The sequence below is a fragment of the Priapulus caudatus genome, unplaced genomic scaffold (assembly GCF_000485595.1).
Source record: "Priapulus caudatus unplaced genomic scaffold, Priapulus_caudatus-5.0.1 Scaffold244, whole genome shotgun sequence".
NCBI classification, from domain to species: domain Eukaryota; kingdom Metazoa; phylum Priapulida; class Priapulimorpha; order Priapulimorphida; family Priapulidae; genus Priapulus; species Priapulus caudatus.
Genome location: NW_014577305.1, coordinates 99,154 through 119,342, shown reverse-complemented (window position 1 = coordinate 119,342; position 20,189 = coordinate 99,154). Strand labels below are relative to the sequence as shown.

Below are 20,189 nucleotides of genomic sequence, written 5' to 3'. Positions count from 1 at the left end.
CTCAATGCAACAAAGGGCGAAGTCCGCAGCTTTTACGTGACATTGCTGCCAGTTGTAGGGGTTGAGCGCGCGTACAGTCCGTAATGTTTAGTCTTACGGCGGTGTACGTGCACATCTCGCAGGTGAATTGATATGCCACTGGGTGAAAATGTAACGCGGAGCACTAATGATTCGTGCAGCAATAATACGCTTGTTTCCTCCAGCAGCATCCAGGCTGTCACGCAATGCGCTCAATTTGGAGAAAATGAATGTCGATTTGCTTTGTTATTGCCTTGAGGCATGCAACATTGCATGACTTGCACATGGGTTGCATGTGTGCCCGGCTTGCTTGCACGGATACGCTGCATAAATAAAGTTGCACTTTAAGTTGATGTAATTTATAGCTTCGTAGTCATATCAGATGGATATACCTTTGTAAGATGGCTGCTTTCTAAAGTGCAAAGCTGCAATATTAAACGTAAATGTTATACACGTAATCTAATCTCACCTGGCAAAATATCATTATCATTCATGGCTTAGTGTGTAAACAATAAAACATACTACCTGTAACGCTCAACATATAAAGGTAATTTCTTATAGAACTAGGAACATGCATGGTAGGAACTGATAGGAACAATTCTTGGAATTATGGCAATTCTGGGAGTGGTCAGGGTCAGGTTTTTTGCCCACGCGAACTAAGTTCTTCGCACGATTCGTTTACGTGATTACACGTGATAAACACGTGATACGTGATACGTGAAAAACACGTGAGGTGATGCATTATTACGTGCACAAATCCCCCGCGGGAGCTTCAATTGTTTGTGATCGCTAGTGGGGGGCTCTAATCTATACTATACTATACTAAACTACACGAAAAACTAACCTCCATAACGCCGTTTTAACACAAATATTACAAAATCTTTCATATCAGAAAAAATGCGCAATTGAATTGATAATATTATTGTACTTCTATTTAGGTGATAGCCTCAGCTCCGGAATCGTAGCAGCGTAGAGTTAGCAAATGGTAGAGATGTTTCGTATATAGCAAAGTAGAGTAGCAGCGTAGAGTCTCGTCAGATAGAGCCGTAGTCGCAGATTAGTTATTGAACTCTGTCTTTATTACTACTCTGTCGAACACACAAATATATACATACTACCAAGAGCTAATAATACCTTATTAGGTATTATTAGCGCTTGATACTACGGCAACCAAGGTATCCATGCCTAGGTACCGCGTCTCGTCTTCCGTTCTCTACATCTTACAAAGTAACTGCCCATGTAATAACTAATATCCAATTGTATGTTTTCCTCTGGCATTTAAATGTTCATTTTTAATCGCAATATTATCGTTTTGACGATTATTTAACTTGAAGATTTAGAATATTTACACGATCGAGAGCAAATACCTCTTGTGTTCTTTAAAAACTGTAAGCAATAATAATATTGAAGACCAAGCTCACGCGTATAATTGCAGGTTTGCGGCTAGTAAGTGTTCAGTATGCTCGCTTAATTTTTCCACCCAGTGTTCGATTTTACATACCGTCTCTCTCGCTCGCTCGTCATCTCTATTTCTTTCTTTCTATCTTTCTTTCTCTGATCATGTCTTAATTCTGTTATATGCAAGCTGGTACGGTGACGACACGACCCACACAGTAAACCTGCATGTGTAAGGTCCAGTGGCGCAAGGGGTTGGGACACAAATTACATATAATTGTCAGTAATCGACATCGGATTTGCGCTCATGTCCGGTATAATCAGTACATGTGTCATTAGCTGTGTAGTTTACTTGTATCTGTTTGCGAAATGAAGTCCAAAAAATGATGGTGCATGACAAAATAATTATTGTAATAGACAACCTTAACATGAGCGGTGGTAGTAGACTGGTACCCGTTCGCCACCTTCACTCCGGCAAGTATCCTTCGCTACACTGACTTGGCTTCGCTACGCTTGTTAGTGTAGCGTGTGGAACTGTCGACCGGGTACCAGTCTACGGTGGTAGCGGTGACGGTGGCGACATCTGTAATTGTGGCCGTATTTGCATGAACGGTTGTTGTTGTCGTGCATGGCAGTGTTAGTGGCCGTGGTAGTGGTTGTGGTCGTGGTAGTGGTAGCAGTAGGGGTAGCGGAAGTGGTAGTGGCAGAGGTAGATGTAGTGACAGTGACACTGGTTAGATGAGATGGTAGTGGTCATGTCGTCGGTCATTTGCTTTGCTTATATCAGTGAATCATTCGCATTCTCCTTGTTCCTCGCGTTCGCCCTGTATTTGACATACTGCTTTGCAGAATATCGTTGGTCTCTATTGCCATAGACTAACCAACTCCCAAATTGGTTTAACTACACGTTCAAGTTCAAAGAGACAAGCTTTGCCTTCCAATATTTCGCGAGTTTTTGTCATTATTATACCATCTTATATCACATTTCGGCCAAAACATTTCTCAAACAAACAATTAAATAAACAAAACAAACTATTAAACATACAATATTTTTCCTCGCTGCATGTGGCCTCTTTTCGGCTGACATGGGTTTTTAGAACGAATTTTTTCTGTTTCGTTTGTTTACTCAATCCACTCCACACTGTTCCAGTTAGTTGTTGTTTTTATTTTTACTTACGGGTTAGAAAGCCTATTATATATATTTTTGTCCTCAAAATTCAGGAGGGGGATTTTTACGTGAACACTACTCCGTGGCGATATGTGTTACCAGAAGTAGATAATAGGGAATATAATAGGAGATATAGAAATAATAGATTCCTTATTATCTACCTCTGATGTTACCCTACACGTGTTAGCTAGGTATGCGATCATCATCCCTAAGACACGCATACTGTAGAGCCGAACAGTGGATCATCGCGCGGTATTTTTGTTATCTCTCCATTGTTTACAAAGGGAGCGACGACGAGGGTAAAGGAGATGGCCTTAATTATTACTCAATGAGCGAGAAATGCGATACTAGAGCATTCTCGGTTTTCCTACCGCTTATTAATTGGAGTCAGTTTCGGATAGTGAAACGCACGAAAATCATTTACAGGTTTATATACCTATCAGAAGTAGATAATAGGGATTCATTATTATCTACTTCTGATACCTATAATAAATTTGCTGCACATATTGCTACCTAGGCGTTTAACTTGTAATTCGCTATACGGATGGATGCAAGGAAATTGTAGCCTACGCGGTTATACAACTGAGTGAGTTGAATGATAGCCACGCTAATTAATTTAGTCACGCAAGCGAAATTCATCTATAATAATTTCGATTCGAACTTTTATTTAAAGCTTGTACTTGGGAACAGAGCAAGCAGTAAGGAAAACGTGAAAAAAGAGTTTGCTAAATTTGATTCTCTAATCGCAGGAATTCCTTTTAGGAAATAGCAGGCACAACCTCGAATAATTGCGTGAGCAGATTGGCGTTGGGGAAAACTAACAACATCAACTAATTAGACTACAAAGATTTTCGTGAAGCAATTCGCACATACGCAATTTATTATTCTTGTTGCTGGCAAATTTTCCCGCTCTCTGTAGACTCAACTATCGTTGTACGTGAAATTGCTGGAATGTCACGTTAGCGCGGTTAGCGTGATGCAACGATGCGAACGGTGTGCAGAAGATGCTGACGTTACTCAACCGCTGCAATCAATCAATCAATCAATCAATCGATCTATCCATCACCTAATCAATCAATCAATCAATCAATCAACCAACCAACGAACCAACCAATCAATCAACCAACCAATCATTAATCAATAAACCATCAATCGATAAAATTTCGTTTCGTGGCATTGTTTATCATAATATACCATTCGGATATATTCGTACGCAATTTACCAGTCGCGCTACACTTTCCTGGTAATCTACAACAAGAATTGCGTTCGTGCTGGAGGCGCCTCTGGCCAATATTGCTACTACTACATCAACTATGCAACGACAGCGTTCGAATGTGCAAACAAGCACTGCGACGAATGGTTTGATGGGGGGAAAGCGCTGCAACCCTGTAACGTGGCTTGATTTCAAAAGACTAGCGTCAGGTTTTGCAAAAACTATCACTATTTTAGATTCTGACAATAATTTTAATTTGAATGAAATGTGATATGTATAAAATTTGCATTTTAATCTGCATACGGAATACGTTTTTAGTTAACGCTGTCTTGCACAGCAACAGTACTCATCTAATTCAACGAGCAGTGTTGTGTATCCGGATGCTATTGCTGTGGTTGTTGTTGCTGCTGCTGCTGCTCCTCCTCCTTCCCCCTCCTCCGCCTCCTCCTCCTCCTACTGCTACCGCTACCGCTATTGCTACTGCTACTGCTACTGCTGCTGCTACTGCTATTGCTACTGCTACTGCTACTGCTGCTGCTACCGCTATTACTACTGCTGCTACTGCTACTGCTACTGTTGCTGCTACTGCCACCACCGTCGCCGCTACTGCTGCAGTTATATAGTTGTTGTTGCTGCTACTATATATGCATTCTCACATTTTATTATTAACGTGAACAGCATATTGAGATTTATGCCGCAATTGCCAATTAAATCGCCATCGACTCTGCTCAAATATTACAAGTTAAAGAGCGCATCGCATATTACCCTTCTTTTTTCTTCCCTTCTCTTCCCTTCCCTCTCACGCGTGACATTTGACCTTTAACATTCTGCTTTGACCTCACGCTATGTTTTAGAATTGCCTTACCCCGTTGTGCACTGCATACGAACGAAGGCCGAGCCTTGTCTCTTGTCCGCATTCTACTACAGTCAAACATGTGTTAGCGGTCACTTCCATAGAACGAACACCTGTCTATAACAGTCACTTATGGCGCTTTTCTTCAGTAACACCCACGTACAAGTTTGCATTCGGCATCGAACCAGTTACATATGAGTTTAAAGCTAACTGAACCAGCGAATAAACATGCCGCTGTAATACACGGGCTACATCTAAGTCTAAGGAATAGATCTATAGACGTGTTTGGTTCCCGCACGTGGACACGACGCAGGGGGCGCCACAGTACCGCCGGGGATTTTCAAACGGCGATGTGCGTAAGTGCTTTGTACATAAGTCCTGCTTTGCGTACGGCTTCTGTTAGCAGTGCTATCAGCACTAGCCTCTGTTGTTCCTCGTTCCACAGCAAGAGCTGCAGGTGATTGTTGCACAGCAAGGGCTACACACCACACACACACACATGCGCGCGCACGCGCACGCGCACGCGCACGCACACGCACACGCACACGCACTCGCACACACACACGCAGGCGCACGCACGCACGCGCACACGCACACACACACACGCACGCACGCATGCACACACACACACGCGGAGAGTGGAGACGCAGAGAGGGTGAGCTGCAGTGATATATAAATATTCAGATAAAATATTGATTGCATAATACACAGAATACATCTATTACATTTAATTCATTCTTTGGTCTTGTGCGACGAAGACACCTGCGGTGGCGTGTGTGTATTTATACATGAGAGGGATGCGACTCGGATGCGATACCCCCTAGAAACTTCGATCTCCCGCTACAGCTATCTAATGTGTCAGAGGCGCTTCCCTCTCCGTCATATTTGTGTGCTCAATGCTAAGAACATGTGTAACGTGACCAGCAAGTCTCGGCGAATCACGTCTAAAATATGCATAACGCGATATAATTAAAATCAGTCTCATTGTGTCGATTGATCCAGTCGTATGCACAACACGGTATTTGCTCAGAGCCCTAATTACTTGCATTTTTCAAAGGACGTCGCTGGCTCGGCTTGCGTGTGAGCGTCGTGCTAATGATGTAATGCGCCATCGGCTAGCGTGCTTCAATTCTGTTTGCGCTTATTTACACGCGATACGCACGGCCCTTTTATGTGTCACGCAGAATTTCAACCACTGCCTTTGATTGTTAGAGGTAAAATAACCACTTTTAACGATTATGTGACGGCGCGCCGACCTTTTACAAAGTCGACTCGGCGTATTGTTCGATTTGCGATAGCGCTAGTTGGGATTCGTGCGGCGGTGCTCGCACGCTCGACAGGCGACGCACGTACGCTCTTCAAAAATTGCTTCGTATTTAATAATTTCGGCGGACAGCATCTAGATTAGACAGCGCTACGTGGTCGTATTTGCATTAGCGCGCGCGGAGAGATCGGCCGTGACGTGAATGACTCTTGGCAAAGACCTTTGTTGCCCGCGTTCGCGTACAAGTCCACGTACCTACCACTCAGCGCCGTGACAAGCATGCCGGCACCCGCGTCACCGGAGATGGCTTATCGTCGATGCGCCGTGAATCGTGTATTAATGTACCGCACTATTAACTACAATGGCCCACAGGGACACGGCTATAATGCCCAGAAATGACTGCGAAATGCACTTCCACGTCGACGAACTATAACGCTATAAGGCACGAGCTGTTTCTTAGGGTTCGGAAAGGCTGGATAGATAAGGGTGGGTGGGGTGGAGGAGGGGAGAATGTCGAAGAGGTGTAGGCTAGGTAAGGCGAGGTAGTATAAACACTGGAAGTGGTGGAAGAGGGGTAGGAGGTGGAGACTAGATAGATAGATAGAAATGCGGCGAAGGAAGTAGAGGATATAAAACAGGTGGAAAGGGTAGAGTAAGGGGAAGCGTTGGAGGAGGGAGAGGAGCGAGGAGAGGGGAAAGCGGAGAGAAGGAGGTAGAGGATATATATGAGGTGGAGGAGGTGATGGTAATGACGCAGAAGGAGAACGCGGAATGGTTAGAAGTGGCGGTGTAGGAAAGGGAGTGAAGAAAGCGGATGAGATAGACATGTTGGAGGGGAAGGGCAGAGGGAAAGCGGATAATGAATGTAGACTGGCGGATGAGAAGGAGAATGGGATGGAGTGAGTTATATATGCTGTGTGTGTGTGTGTGCGTGCGTGCGTGCGTGTGTGTGTGTGCGTTGTCTATGCTGTGTGTGTTTTGTGGTGTGTGTGTGTTTGTGTGCTCGGTGTCGTGTGTGTGGCGTGTGTGGCGTAGAGCTGCGTGATTGCGTGTTTGTTGGCGTGCTGCGTGGTGTGTGCGTGTGTGTTTGTGCGTGTGTGTGTCGCGCGCGCAATTATATATATTATTATATCAAATATCTATTATATATATATGTGTGTGTGTGTGTTGTGTGTGTGTGTGACTGTTGTGTGCGTGCCGTTGCGTGCGTGCGTGTTGTTTTGTTGTGTGTGTGTGTTGGTGTGTTTGTTTGTGCGTGCGTGTGTCGGTGTGCGTGTGTGCGTAAGAGTGCGTGATGCGTGTGTTGCGTTCGCGCGTGTGTTCGGTCGTGTGCGTCTGTGTGTTTGCAGCTGCGCATATATATCATATTAGTGTGGTGTGTGTGTGAAAGTGTGTGTGTGGTGGTGTGTGTTGTGGTGCGTGCGTGCGTGCGGTGCGATGCGTGCGCGTGTGTGCGTGTGTGTGTGTGTGTGTACTTTCTATTGTACGTGTTCCTTACCTGAATAGAAGGAATAGTGCAACGTCAAATGGTCGATATCGATTGGTTTATTATTGACAGCTGCATTAGCTGATCGAAAACATCATGTATTATAAATGATCATCGATCACTGCGGTATTTTTCGTCGGGAATATTTCATGCCTATAGCCATGCACGCACGCAGCACGCACGTAAGCGCGCACGCAGACGCACAACGCCTTGGGTTAGTAACAGAAGCGATATAATTAGTTTTATTCAATGCTGCATGCGCACAGTACATACATACGTGCTAAGGCAAAGAGTGACGTCTGGGTCGTGTGCAAACCGGAATGTTATTTGCCGTTCACGATACTCGACGTCACGATGACGTCACGATAACGCAGACGAACAAACCATAGCGAGCCAGTTCGCGCAGCCGCCACACTTGCGTGACGTAACGAATAAATACGTGCTACGGCTACATCTGAAAGCTGCGAATGCGTTCGTGCAGGATCGCGCGTGCGTATGCCCTGCCGATATTCGTATTTTACAGCGTTGGCTCGTTTTAATGTCGGTAGAATGCCCAGCACCATCGGCGAAAACCACAGTGGCTGACGAGAGAGGAGCGAGAGCGAGAGAGAGAGAGGGCAAGGCCACATTCCAGCGTCGGCATGTGGAACTAGCGACGTAGGAGCCAGGGGCGTGTACTGCTGTCTGGCTTGTGCTATTCGCCAGCTGTGCATTCGCTCGTGACGTGGCACGGTTCAGCGCGCTCCTTTCCGGTAGTCGACCAGAGAGAGAGAGAGAGAGAACGAGCGAGCGAGAGAGAGAGCTACGTACGTACCCTCGGGCGGTGGCTGTTGTTTTGCTTACGTTCGTGCGCGGCGTACCAGTGTCGCTCGCTGATCGGAAAGCCTGTGGCAACCTCACACCGCGTGCGCGGCGTGTCAGCACGGGAGCTCGATTTTGCCACGCCGTCTTTGTCCGCCTACGATCACGCCTGCGCTGCAAGGAACTGTACGCCGCAGCAAAGTTGTTGTACCCAGTCGAAGTATTGACGTGGCGCCGTGCGCATGGAAACTGCCTAGTTAGTTAGCAGGCGTGTGTGCGTGCGTGTGTGGTTGTGCGACGTGATAACTGGATTCTTCGCAGCAGCAGAAAGTATGTCGTGTACTATGTCGCTACACGGCAACGAGCGATCACTACGTCTACGTGCTCAAGCTACAGCAGCGAACCTGCTCGCTTAAGACGGTACGCTGAGAAAGACAAGGGAGGAGAGAAAGAGAGCGAGAGACAGCGGGAGTGTGTGTGAGCGATAAAGAGGAACACGCGGGTGTGCGCTCGAGAGAGGGCGCTGGCGAGAGACAGAGATATACAGAGAGAGAGAGAGAGGGAGACAGCGAGCAGGCGAGCTACTGTACCGTACATAACGCGCGTACACGGCGGCGCGTTGCGTGATGCAATGATGAGGACGCACAGGCAGCACTGCTACCTTTGCGACCTGCCGCGCACACCATGGGCCATGCTGCACGACTTCTCTGAGCCGGTGTGCCGCGGCTGCGTCAACTACGAGGGCGCTGACCGCATAGAGCTCGTGTTGGAAGCGGCCCGCCAGATGAAGCGCGCGCACGGATTCCAGGACACGCGCGCCGTCATGAAACCGCCGCCGAACGGGCCGCGGATGGCCCACGAGAGCGGTGGCGAGGCGTCGACGCTGACCGTGCGCGGAGGGGTGCCGCCGCCGCCGCCCGGCCCGCACGGCGAGCGCTACCACCTGCCGGACACGCGCATCAGGGGCAGCATGATGGATTACCCGCTCACGAGAATGGTCTGCGCGCCGACGAAGGACGATGGCGAGCCGCCGCGCGGCAGTCCGCGGCCGGTCATCCCTCTGCCGATGCACAACGTCAACGGACTGCCTCCGTCCGTCAGACCGAGCTCCCTGCCCGCAGGCAGCGCGCCCGCGAAGCGTCCTGGCGGCGCGAGAGACGACGGTCAAGATGGCGGCTCGGGCCATCCGGCCGCCGAGAGTGTACATAAACGACCAATGCTAGAGCACGAGAGACCCGGAGCGAGGATGACCCCGGGTAGGGAGCATCCAGCTGCCGATGGCCGCTACGGCAAGAAGGAGGTGGGCCGAGCTCAGGTGTTTCAATTTGACCCAGGTACGTGTTCACGCGTCTACCCCCCCCCGGTGTTTATTCCATCCTGGTTAACTCAGGAGATAAACTATGGATAATAAGGATCACGTATTAGTTTACTCCTGATTACATACGTGTCCATCTGTAATGTATACGGTCGTCTACTGATGAAGCTGTCAAGAAGGAGAAGGAGACATAACTCTGGGCCTGGTCGGCCGCCTTTCGCTGTTGCTTTGTCGGCGTTGCCAAGCGGGACAGTTTGATAGGTGAACGGTACAGCCGGAATTCACTGGCGGGTCATTCGGCAGATTGTTATTCCTGAAAACCGAAACGTTTTCGTCGACGAAAACCCGTTAGAATGTTTTCATTCATCTGTTGTTTATGTACATACGATACTTGATCTTTATACGGCCGCGTGACTGTGATGTCACCATCCCCACTGCCCCCGTAGAGGTGCGAATAAAGAGACGCGTCTACCCCCCCCCCGGTGTTTATTCCATCCTGGTTACCCCAGTAGTGAGATAAACTATGGATAATAAGGATCACGTATTAGCTTACTCCTGATTACATACGTGTCCATCTGTAATGTATACGGTCGTCTACTGATGAAGCTCTAGTACTGTAGGCCTCGTTGTCACTGCCAGAGGCACGTTCGCCTGTGGCAGTGTCAATGAGGGCTATAGTGCTAGAGTTACTAATGGGGGTATCTTTTTCCTATTTAACCCCCATCGTCGGTTACACTGCTAGAAGAAGAATGCATTCGTGCGAGGAAAGCAGTGTTTTGCACGTATTTGGCTTTGTGTATGTCGCATGGAAAGGCGTTACGAAGGGTGGCACCTTATTCAAATTTCCTTCGTGTGTCTTTCTTGTTACACCTGAGCATAGCTGTTATTATCATCTGCTGAAGTGGTGCTTTTGTCGTCAGGGGTTGTGTCTAACCTGCCATGGGGTTGTGTCTGACTGAGAAACAGTATCTTACTATTGGTTATCGTTTCAGTTAGTTACAACGGACCAGGAACTCATGCAAGGGCAGTCTAGCAGGTGGGAGTGGAACTTATCAGTTTGTAGTTGACAGCTACATCTTAGTATCTCTTGTTATTTCAGGTGTATACGTATTACCAGGTGTTCATGCAAGGACAGTCCAATAGTAGGGACGGTAGCTATACCCGTGTAGCTCACCACTCCGCCACTGGTAGCGAACGTCTTAAACCGCCTGTGGCGGAACGAATGGCTACACGGGTATAGCTACGGAGAGGGGTACTTGTCAGGGGGCCGTGCCTGCGGTTGAACACGACATTATTTCAGTATCTCTTATTTCAGTCGATTACAGTGGACCCCATGTCGTTACAGTGGACCCGATTACAGGAGTTCACGTGAGAGCGGTTATCATTCGGACACAGCTGACAACTACAGTACTTATCTTAACATCTGTTGTTATTTTAAGTTGGTTACACAGAATCGGGAGTTCTTGGAAGGGCAGTCCAGCAGGGAAGGAGATTCGGTGAGGAGTCGTATCTGCAGTTGCCAACTTTAGCACCTTAGCATCTCTTGGCTGTTTCAGTTGGTTACATTGGACCAGGAGTTCACGTGACAGCGGTCAACAGTCGGACACAGCTGACAGCTACAGTATCCTAACATCTCTCGTTATTTCAGTTGGTTACATTGGACCAGGAGTTCACGTAAGAGCAGTCAACAGTCGGACGCCGCCGGAGTCCAGTGGAATGCTGCAGCAGAACGGTCCGTCGCCGATGGCGGCGCTCATGTCGGTCACGGAGAATCTGCCGCGGCAGGAGTCGCCGGGAAAAGAAGCATCCCTGAACGGGCGGGTGGCGCACGTGCGACACAGTCCGCACTCTCCCGGAAACGCGAGGTCGCGTGTCAACGGTAGCGGCTCGAGCGAGGGCTGCATTCCCGAATCGAGTGCGAGCAGCAGCGGCAGCGGCAGCGGCGGCGGAACAACGACGCTTACGTGCACTCTGTGCCACGAGCGACTAGAAGACACACACTTTGTGCAGTGTCCCTCGATTCCGCACCACAAGTTCTGCTTTCCGTGCTCGCGGGAGAGCATCAAACGGCAGGGCGCCGGCAACGAGGTGTATTGCCCGAGTGGCGAGAAGTGCCCCCTGGTAGGCTCAAACGTGCCGTGGGCTTTCATGCAGGGTGAAATCGCCACGATCCTCGGAGAGGAGGTGAGAGTCAAGAAGGAGAAGGAGACATAACTCTGGGCCTGGTCGGCCGCCTTTCGCTGTTGCTTTGTCGGCGTTGCCAAGCGGGACAGTTTGATAGGTGAACGGTACAGCCGGAATTCACTGGCGGGTCATTCGGCAGATTGTTATTCCTGAAAACCGAAACGTTTTCGTCGACGAAACCCCGTTAGATGTTTTCATTCATCTGTTGTTTATGTACATACGATACTTAATCTTTATACGGCCGCGTGACTGTGATGTCACCATCCCCCACTGCCCCGTAGAGGTGCGAATGAAGAGACGGTCAGGCTTACTTGTTCTCCACCTGTTTACAGTTTTGAGTTTATTCTGGATATTTATCTTTAGATTACTGACGGACGAACTGTGTCATATCGGAGTCTCCCGACTTCATTTCTGCACGCGAGCCTCCTTGTCATTCTCTCTTTGCACCTCTTCTTCCTCCTTCCATCCTCCTCTTCCTTTTCCTTTTTTTCCTCTACCTGCTCTTCCTCCTTCCCCTCCTCCACCTTCCCATCCTCTCCCTCCTTTACCTCCTCTTATCTGAGCTCTACTTACTCCTCTCCCTCTTCCTCCTCCTTTACCTTCTCTTATCTGAGCTCTACTTACTCCTCTCCTTCTTCCTCCTCCTTTTACCTTCTCCCCCTCCTCCTCCTCCTCCTCCTCCCCCTCCTCCCCTCGCCTCCTCGTCCTCCTCCCCTCGCCTCCTCGTCCTCCTCCTCCTCCTCCCCCTCCTCCGCTCGTGTAATGACTACGTCATCTCGCGCCTCGGCGAGCGTGCTGTAGTCGCTGCTGCCGGCAGCTGTGTCCTTCGCTATGAACTGCGTGATGAGTCATCAGCAGATCGTGGAAGTTTTTACGGCGCGCTACAGCGCCGCAGCCGCGTGACGTCACGTCGCCGAGCGCCGATGGAAGATAAACGTGGCGATGGCGGTCGTAAATAGCACGTGTTGGCCGCTTGCAGAATTGTTGGCCGCCCGCCAAAGCGACGTCGCAAACACGTACGCCGCTCCGTGGCCCGCCTTTATAAGGATTAAATAAGCTTGCACTGTTTCTGCGGCAGGAAACGTTGGAAACCGGCGATGTGGCGCGCACACTGGCAGACGATCCGGGAACCAACCGGGATACGAGAACCACGCGACAGTGTTCGTCGTCCGATGAATAATTTTAGTAGTATTGTGTGACGTCACGAGAATCTTTCATGTTGTTATATTTTTGTGGATCTGGATGACGGCGAGGTGATCAGACTGAATAATTTTTTCCCGTTTTATTCCACATGCCGTCTGTGTGTGTGCAGAATAATAATCATGTTTTGAATAAAGTAGGTGTACTGTATTTATATACAGGAGCGTGTTCTTGTCATTCAATCGGCGTTCACCGCTAAGCCGCTGGGTGCATGAGCGCAGGAGTCCGCCTTCACGCAAACTGTACACATTTATTCTCGCTCTTCTCTCCGCTCTCTCTCTCTCTCTCTCTCTCTCTCTCTCTCTCTCTTTCTCCCCCTTCTCTCTCGCGTTCTCTCTCTCTCTCTCTCTCTCTCTCTCTTACTCGTTCGATTTCTCTCTCTCTCTCGCTCCCTCTCTCTTGCTCTTTCCTTATTTCGCTGTATATACAATACAGCATGCATGGTGCGGACGTGTTCCTGTAGCCAGTGATATGGGCCGGCCAATTTTGGAAAGGAAATGGAAAGGTTGAAAGGGCAGCGTATATAGTTGCACATTTATTATAGGCATATCTCGCCGAATGTACTGTTTTAATGCCTTTACCACCCAGGCGTCGTTCGCGTGTGCGCACGTACGTGCATGCGTGCGCGCGTACGTGTGTGCGTGTCCGTCCGTGAAGGGTACGTGAGCAGACGTGCGTGCGACACGAACGCCCGCAGGCTGGCTGACAGGCAGGCAGGCAGGCATGTTTTGTTTGTCTGTAAGCCTGTGTAACGCGTCACCAGAACTGTACGAGTTGAGTGGGTGGGTGAGACGCACCCGCACGAACCTACTGAAAAATGCGATGGTTGAGCCCGCCCGTGCGTGATGATAGGGTGGGGCCGGCCGGATCTGACGTTATTTGGCGTGACACTGCTGACAGGAAATTGAAAACCGGCATGCTTGTCGGCAGTGCCGGTCGTCTGAGTGCACGCACATAGCGGCAGAGCTAGAGTATTAGCAGTGTATGCATGCAGTAACAGCGGCGGCGGCGGCAAAACTGCTGCGTGCCCTGTTGTCTGCCCGCAGCACTACACGCATAGCCGTCTGCGAACACTAGCGCTGCCATGGTTTTTGGATGGCCGCGTTGAGACCGCGCTGTGGAGTATTGATTGCTCCGCATGCGTGCGCGCGTGCGTGCGCGCGTGCACGCTTCGGGGATCTGGCGGCGACTAGCTAGGTTCGCAACACGAGTTCGGATCACGCGGTTGAGCTCTGGTGACAGACTGCCGCGTTGCTAACGAGCTGCTGCTGCTGTCGCTGCTGCTGCTGCTGCTGTTGCTACTGCTGCCGCTGCTGCCGCTGCTGCCGCTGCTGCCGCTGTTGTTGTTGTTGTTGTTGTTGTTGTTGTTGTTGTTGTTGTTGTAGTAGTGGATTGGAGTAATGGTGCTGTTGTTTATGTTGATGCTGTTGTTGTTGTTGTTGTTGTTGTTGTTGTTGTTGTTGTTGTTGTTGTTGCTGCTGCTGCTGCTACTGCGCGTGGGCGTTCGTGGCGATGGGGGCACGCACGTTGCAGGCTGTATAAATTTTAAGGATACTGTAAGGGTTACGGACCGGTAACACTGTAAATGGCATTGCAACATAACTACTCATCAAATTCAATCAAACTCATATCCATTACATACGAGAGATGTCTCTCTACGCTCTCGGCGAAATTCATCGCTAATTAATTGACGGTAAAAATTGTGAATTTATACAAAAACATGCTATTTTTGCTATTTCTCAGAAACAGCAAAGAGTTGGGACCTAAACTTTTAACCATAAGTTGTTCATAATATGAACTAAAAAACGCTCCCTGGAATTTTCTTTAAATGCTTTAATTTAGGAAATAAGTTGAAAAGATGTACACAAATGTGTAGTGAATTTCTAAACGCAACAATTTCGTAAACAAAGAGCCATAACTCATAAAATACATTTTTTTTTTAAATTCCACGGATCCTGTTTTCCTTTGATATGCTAGCATTGAAACGTAACCAAAAATTTTGAATCGGAGTTGCGAGTTTCGAGAAATAGCGCTTGAAAAATCACCTACTTTTACATTTTTAACAACCGAGATATCAGCACTTTTATAAATTTCCCATCATTGAACGCCTGTGTTAAGAATTGACTAGTGCGGGAATTTTGAATTGTTTGGGAGGCGAAATACATCACAATCTACTAATACATAGCTGCCCATGGCTGCGATCTTGCTGCGATCTATCAACTAAAATGGGTAGAAAAATTATGACCACAAATTTGTCTCTAAATCTTGTCTTAAAGGGGCGCGGCTTCGCCGATTCATTTTGAGAAGCCCGATACAGTGAGTGTTGCAGAGCAAAAGCAGAGCAGTTTGTAGAGCGTTGCAGAGAGAGAGAGAGAGAGAGAGAGAGAGACACCCCTCAAGGGCAGAGCAGATATGGGGGGGGGAGGGCTGGGCAGTTTGTAGAGTGTTGCAGAGTCCATCCAATAATGAGTATAGGGCCTATATATGTTACGAAGTTAGGTCTTATCTAGAATTAGATGATGTCGTAGAATCCTTCCAGTCGGGTTTGCATCCATTATATTTCACACCGATTTACAATAATATTATTTTTAATGGGCGGTTACGAATCGGTAAGCGTTTTAGAATAGTCTGGTGCAGTAACTAGAGGAGGTTTATGTTACGTGGTTGGGTCTGTTCCGTCAGCGGTTCTTTTCATTGGTTTGTTTGCATCTAGAATATTTTACACACATTTCGAGGACAGTATTTTGTTAGTGAACAGTTTTTGCTCTAGGCCGATGAAGAATTTCCGACATGAGACATTGAATGTACAACAACAAGAAAATATTATTAGACTTGTAGTTATAACACTTGATACAAATTTAGCTCGTCATGTTCAGGATTGGTCACGGAATTTGTGAGAAGGAATCCCATGGTAGCGTTTATAGATCCAACTTAGCTATACCAGCGGAATAGTTTTCGATGCGCATATGCCGTAGAATTCCCACTGAATCCTGAGTATATATATATTCGCAGGAGATGCATGCCTGCTACAGTATTGATTTCTTCACTTACAAGCACAACTACATTAGATTCTGTCTGTACGTCAGTGATGAAACTAGAACATAAATAGTTTGAGGATAAATGTTACTAGCCAGCTATCCGTCGATCGTAAACCCGTTGAACAGCTTTATGCACAATAGCCTGTAGATCTCACTGCGGTAGCCATTGCTGCGTGCTTATGTCATGATTTTCAATTTTGCGTGCAAATATTCAATGTTAATCTTATTGACCATGCGTAGTTTTCTTATTCATGGAGCACACTGTAGTCTTAAAGAGTGTGTAATGTTGAGAAGATGATAAATTTATGATATATGTAAATTACACGATAGGCGGTTAGGTAAATGCATGAAATTCGCGCTTTTGCCAGGAATGCTGCTTCAACTGAAGCAGCGGGTTGCCATAGTTCAACTTCCAGTGTTTTTGCAAGTACGTTTTCTGTTTTCGTACTATTTTCGATTTTAACTATTTATTTGCAGTAACATTAGAACTGACATATTCGACAGCACCATCTTGTGATGACGTTACAGATGGTTTCCTCGTTGCGATAATATTCGCTGGGTGATGATTATTGCCAATTTATGGACTATGACCCCTTCAGGCCCTACGTGTTATAATTAATACTTCTACACTCATACTCAGTAGTAACAGTACAGAACGTATCAATATACTCTCTAAACCTTTAATATATTAGGATAATGGCCATCAAATTTTTAACAATTTAAGAAGAAACCGGTAAGAGTAATGATATTTTGATAATCATCATCATTATTTTATCACGATTACCGCCATGTTCAAGCTATCGGACATTTGAGGCGCAAAGCAACCATCCATGGCGACACCCCGAGTCGTACGTGCACATAGGTCATAATCTACGTTTCTATCTTCACTGGCGTTGTCGATCATGTCACGTCTATACAGCGCATCCGCTTTAAGATTCTTGCGGACAAGCGTTCCATGTCTTGCATACAACATGGCACTATATCAGGGTTTTTTGTCAAGGGCATATGCCGTTTGAATTCTGATACCGGCTTATCAGTCCAGGAAATTAAAAATAGAATAAAACCAGTACTGCAGACTGATTCCAAAAGTGCCTGTGGCCGAGACCGTGAGGTTGATTCTCAATAAGGCGGTGTAAAAAGACAACTCTACTAGGACTAACTGAACTAGCTCTAGCTATGTAACCCCTTAGTTTCGCTACAGGCGAGTGGAACAAGCTGCGTAACCGAACGAAGTGCGACGTGTAGGTAGAGGCCTATACTAAACGAGGCACCGTAACCTTTACCCCAGTGTTCCGATGAGCCGCATGAACATGAGAAAATCACTGCCGGTGTCGCCCTGCTGATTTGCACGTGTAATTAGTTACGGGGCAATACACGATGTATATGGGATACAGTAAAAGCCGTATGCGCGCTGTTTGTTCGGCCACGGCTTAGCTGCAGTTGTGTTTATACGGGCACAGATTCGACCTAACAACACCCTCTCCTCGCTTATCGGGAGCGACGCTGGAGTATCCCAAGTAGAGTGGCTTAACTGAAAGAATTAGACGATAAAGTTTGATAGCCGGTGTTTACTTATGCGTGTATCTACGTGGACTGACATTCAAGCTGGTGCGTTTATCGACGCGTCGTTATCATTTGACAGCGCTGATCGATGTTCGAACTCAACTGTCAATGTACGCTCACCGTTATATTACTCGACCATTTTAAATGGATACACGACGTGTCATTAAACCCACGTCTCTGTATTTCGAACAGTACTTACCGCATTTTCATTTCAGTTTTTTTTAGTGGGAGATTAATCTGTCGTCAGCGTAAACTGCTGCACATAGGCACGTATACCTTCTCCATTCGCGTACTAACGTCACCGGCAATATAGTATGTGGAGATCTGATGGGGGGGGGGGGTCATTGTCAGTAACAACATAAATAGTTATGACGTCATGAATCTAAAGCGTTATAAATTAAAAAAAGAAGTGTCGTGCAAAAATTATGAAATTTTTAGACTCATGATAGTCATATATATATTTATGATGTTCCTGACAGCGGCCGCCAGGAGTGAATTATACCTACGCAACTACCTACCAGTCCTACCCATTAGGTTACCCTACTTATACCCCTACACCTTACTTTACCTATTATTTATTTACTCTATACAGAGATAAATATATGTTATGTGTAGTTAGTTTAAGCCGGCTTCCTTATATGTGCTACCAGCTACTGGCATTGAAGTAACATGGTTTGTGACAAGGTAATTAAGTAGACTGAAAAACAAACATTTTAGATAGCAGACATGTCGGTTACAGACATGGAACCCTTGACGTGGCCTAACATCATCATGTAGTAGGCCTAGTAGTTATAAAGTATAATGTTGTAGTAGTTAGTTGGGAAGTATAATACCACAAGACAAAAATGATGCAGGTGTATATAATACAAGGAATACATGAACAGTGCTACACGTTATTGTGATGCTTGGGGACTCGGTAATAGAACTACAGAAATACAGGTTACACTTTACATGCATTAAACAAGTATTGGGTGCATAACGAGATTTCTCTATGGTAAAGTACTTTTATCAACATCATCGCAACGCCCATTTATGACACATGCCCCTGATTTTTGTTCTGCTACATCAAATAAAATTGAAAATTAAATCCGTATTGCCTTGAAATGCGACCCGCACACACAGCCAACCACCGTTAGCACATAAGCTTTTGCTATAACCGAATTAATAACAATCTACTGTAATGGCTGTCACGATAGTGGGTGTGGCAGATCATGGGTGTAAAAGATTATGGGATTTACATCCGCGTTAGATTTGACGTTTAGGGAGCTCTAACAAATAACAAATCATTAGTCTATTGGTTAGGTAGGCTATATGATGTGCTAATAAGACATTTAATAATAATAGACGTTTATTAAGTGTTAAAGGAGGTGTGGTTTGTACACTGGGAGGCAATTCAATTTTGGCGCGGGGGGGGGGGGGGCTTACTGCAAAGCGCCCTACGTACAACAAAATTATCAAAATCCTCCGGAAAGTCCCATGCAGGGAAGGCTCCAGGGATCAGTTGAGACAAACACGTGGAAACACTGCTAAAGTAACTATAAAGTATTATATATGTGTGTGTGTGTGTGTGTATACACACACGCACACGCACACGCACACGCACACGCACACGCACACGCACACACACGCACGCACGCACGAACGCACGCGCACGCACGCACGAACGCACGCGCACGCACGCACGCACACACAGCGCGCACGCAACAGTTCTTGTGTTGCCTGCTTTATGCTTGCTTGCTCTTTGTATTTTCTGCATGCCTTCATGCATTCCTGCGTCACGTAATTATTTGCACAGACAGTAGATACGCGCCGGCTCGAGATCTCGTACGTGCGGTTTCTAGCTACGTCTCTAATACTCGCTTCAGCCATTTCCCGAATTTTACTGCAAGCTGATGCTGCTTCATGCGCGGGGCATGTTCCGATAAAGCAAAAGTTCACTGTGATTTCGCATCATTTGCGTATTCTTGTGAAATCCCGATGCACGCGCGCGCGCGCTAAATCCGGAACGCATCCGTATCGAAGAACTCCGTACGGTTTCGGGGAAGCTTATTACCGTATACAAGCTGTGGAGGGAGTAGCGCGGGTAGATATTGTCCGGGCGCCTCCGGGGCGTGCATTTGCGTCTAAACGGCTGACTGAGCGTTCAATCATGACCGTGAGCAGAAGCGTCACAGCGCCCCCGGGCGACAGCGGCGGGCCGGGGCGAGGCAGACGCGTAAATAACAAGCGAACGTGTTTACGCGCAAAAGAAACGCGGTGGGCGAGGCTTTACCGCAGGGAACGGTCGCGCTCACTCGGTTTAGCGGCCAGGACGCCTGTGCGTGTAAGCGTAATTTGGCAAGCAAGCGAGTCGGTTCCGGCATAGATATATAGACTTACGTGCAGACACGTACGTTGCACTGCTACTAGGTCATACCACCACGTACGCATGTCACATTTCTCGGCCGTTTTTGCCACTTCGGTTGCTAACACATAACTACATACCTATACTTTACATTGAAACAATTTCCATATGAAATATAGCCTTATATCACACGCAGGCAGGCAGGCACGCACGCACGCAAGCACGCACTCACACACGTACGCGCGTGCGCGCGCGCACACACACACACACACACACACACACACACACACACACACACACACACACACACACACACACACACACACACACACACACGCGCGCGCGCG

General features: G+C 47.4%; 1 protein-coding gene across 2 annotated transcripts in view; it reads left to right on the top strand.

Moving 5' to 3' along the window:
• The window catches only part of LOC106807948 (interferon regulatory factor 2-binding protein 1-like), a 38,054-nt gene extending 25,833 nt beyond the window's left edge, over positions 1 to 12,221 (top strand). The window contains exons 2-3 of one of the 2 annotated variants that reach the window (XM_014810472.1): positions 7,946 to 9,532; positions 11,162 to 12,221. In XM_014810472.1, coding sequence (XP_014665958.1) covers positions 8,830 to 9,532; positions 11,162 to 11,727 — 1,269 coding nt within the window. In that variant the 5' untranslated portion in view covers positions 7,946 to 8,829 and the 3' untranslated portion in view covers positions 11,728 to 12,221. Of the gene's footprint in view, positions 1 to 7,813; positions 9,533 to 11,161 lie in introns of those variants that run through there. The other variant, XM_014810471.1, reaches the window with a different exon arrangement.
• Positions 12,222 to 20,189: the final 7,968 nt, after the last annotated feature.